The sequence below is a fragment of the Penaeus monodon genome, chromosome 15, assembly GCF_015228065.2.
Source record: "Penaeus monodon isolate SGIC_2016 chromosome 15, NSTDA_Pmon_1, whole genome shotgun sequence".
Taxonomy (NCBI): Eukaryota; Metazoa; Arthropoda; class Malacostraca; order Decapoda; family Penaeidae; genus Penaeus; species Penaeus monodon.
The window spans coordinates 24263345-24263975 of NC_051400.1; the positions used below are offsets into that span (position 1 = coordinate 24263345).

Below are 631 nucleotides of genomic sequence, written 5' to 3' on the forward strand. Positions count from 1 at the left end.
GGAAATCATTCGCTGTGGTAATACGAATCTCTCCGCGTTCAGAAGTTGCGCGTGCTGGACTCTTCGCTGTCGGAGCTGCAGTCGCGTGTCGTGACGCTGACGGAGGAGAACCGGGAGCTGCAGGAGGCGGTGACGAGCCTGAGCGAGGCGCACGAGACGCGCACGGAGGCTTCGGGCACGGAGAGCGAGCTGGTGCACCGCAAGACGCCCTCCATCCACTCCGACCTCAGCGACTCCGAGAGCGACGCCCCCGAGCACGCGCAGGTGAGCGACGCCCTCTCTTATTTGTGCTTTTTTCACACTGATGTTTATAGGAAAAGCAGTGGTTGACGAATGCAATTGGTCGTCTAGCCTCGGCTTCCGAAGAAATTCTCGCGCGTATGAGTCATGTATGACGCTCTCGTCCCTTGCAGCACGGGAGCGTGAAGCTGGTGACTTCCCTGGACGCCTCCACGTCCTTGGACGCCACCACCAGCTTCCAGGAGTCAGGCATCTTCGACACGTCATGCGAGCTGGTGCATGTGACCACGCAGACCGACCTGGTGAGTGCCGCGGACAGTGTCAACGCCTCGAATGTTTAGAATTCTTGCTTTTAACCGAAACGCTTGATACCTGTGTCAGTGTTGGTCTT

The 631-nt window shown here is 58.3% G+C and overlaps 1 protein-coding gene across 1 annotated transcript in view; it reads left to right on the top strand.

Moving 5' to 3' along the window:
* LOC119581828 overlaps nucleotides 1-631 on the top strand; it is a gene marked incomplete in the record, with an annotated part of 163301 nt that overhangs the window by 154127 nt on the left and 8543 nt on the right. The window contains 2 exon segments of the mRNA XM_037929963.1: nucleotides 43-264; nucleotides 414-542. Of these exon segments, the coding sequence (XP_037785891.1) occupies nucleotides 43-264; nucleotides 414-542 (351 nt within the window).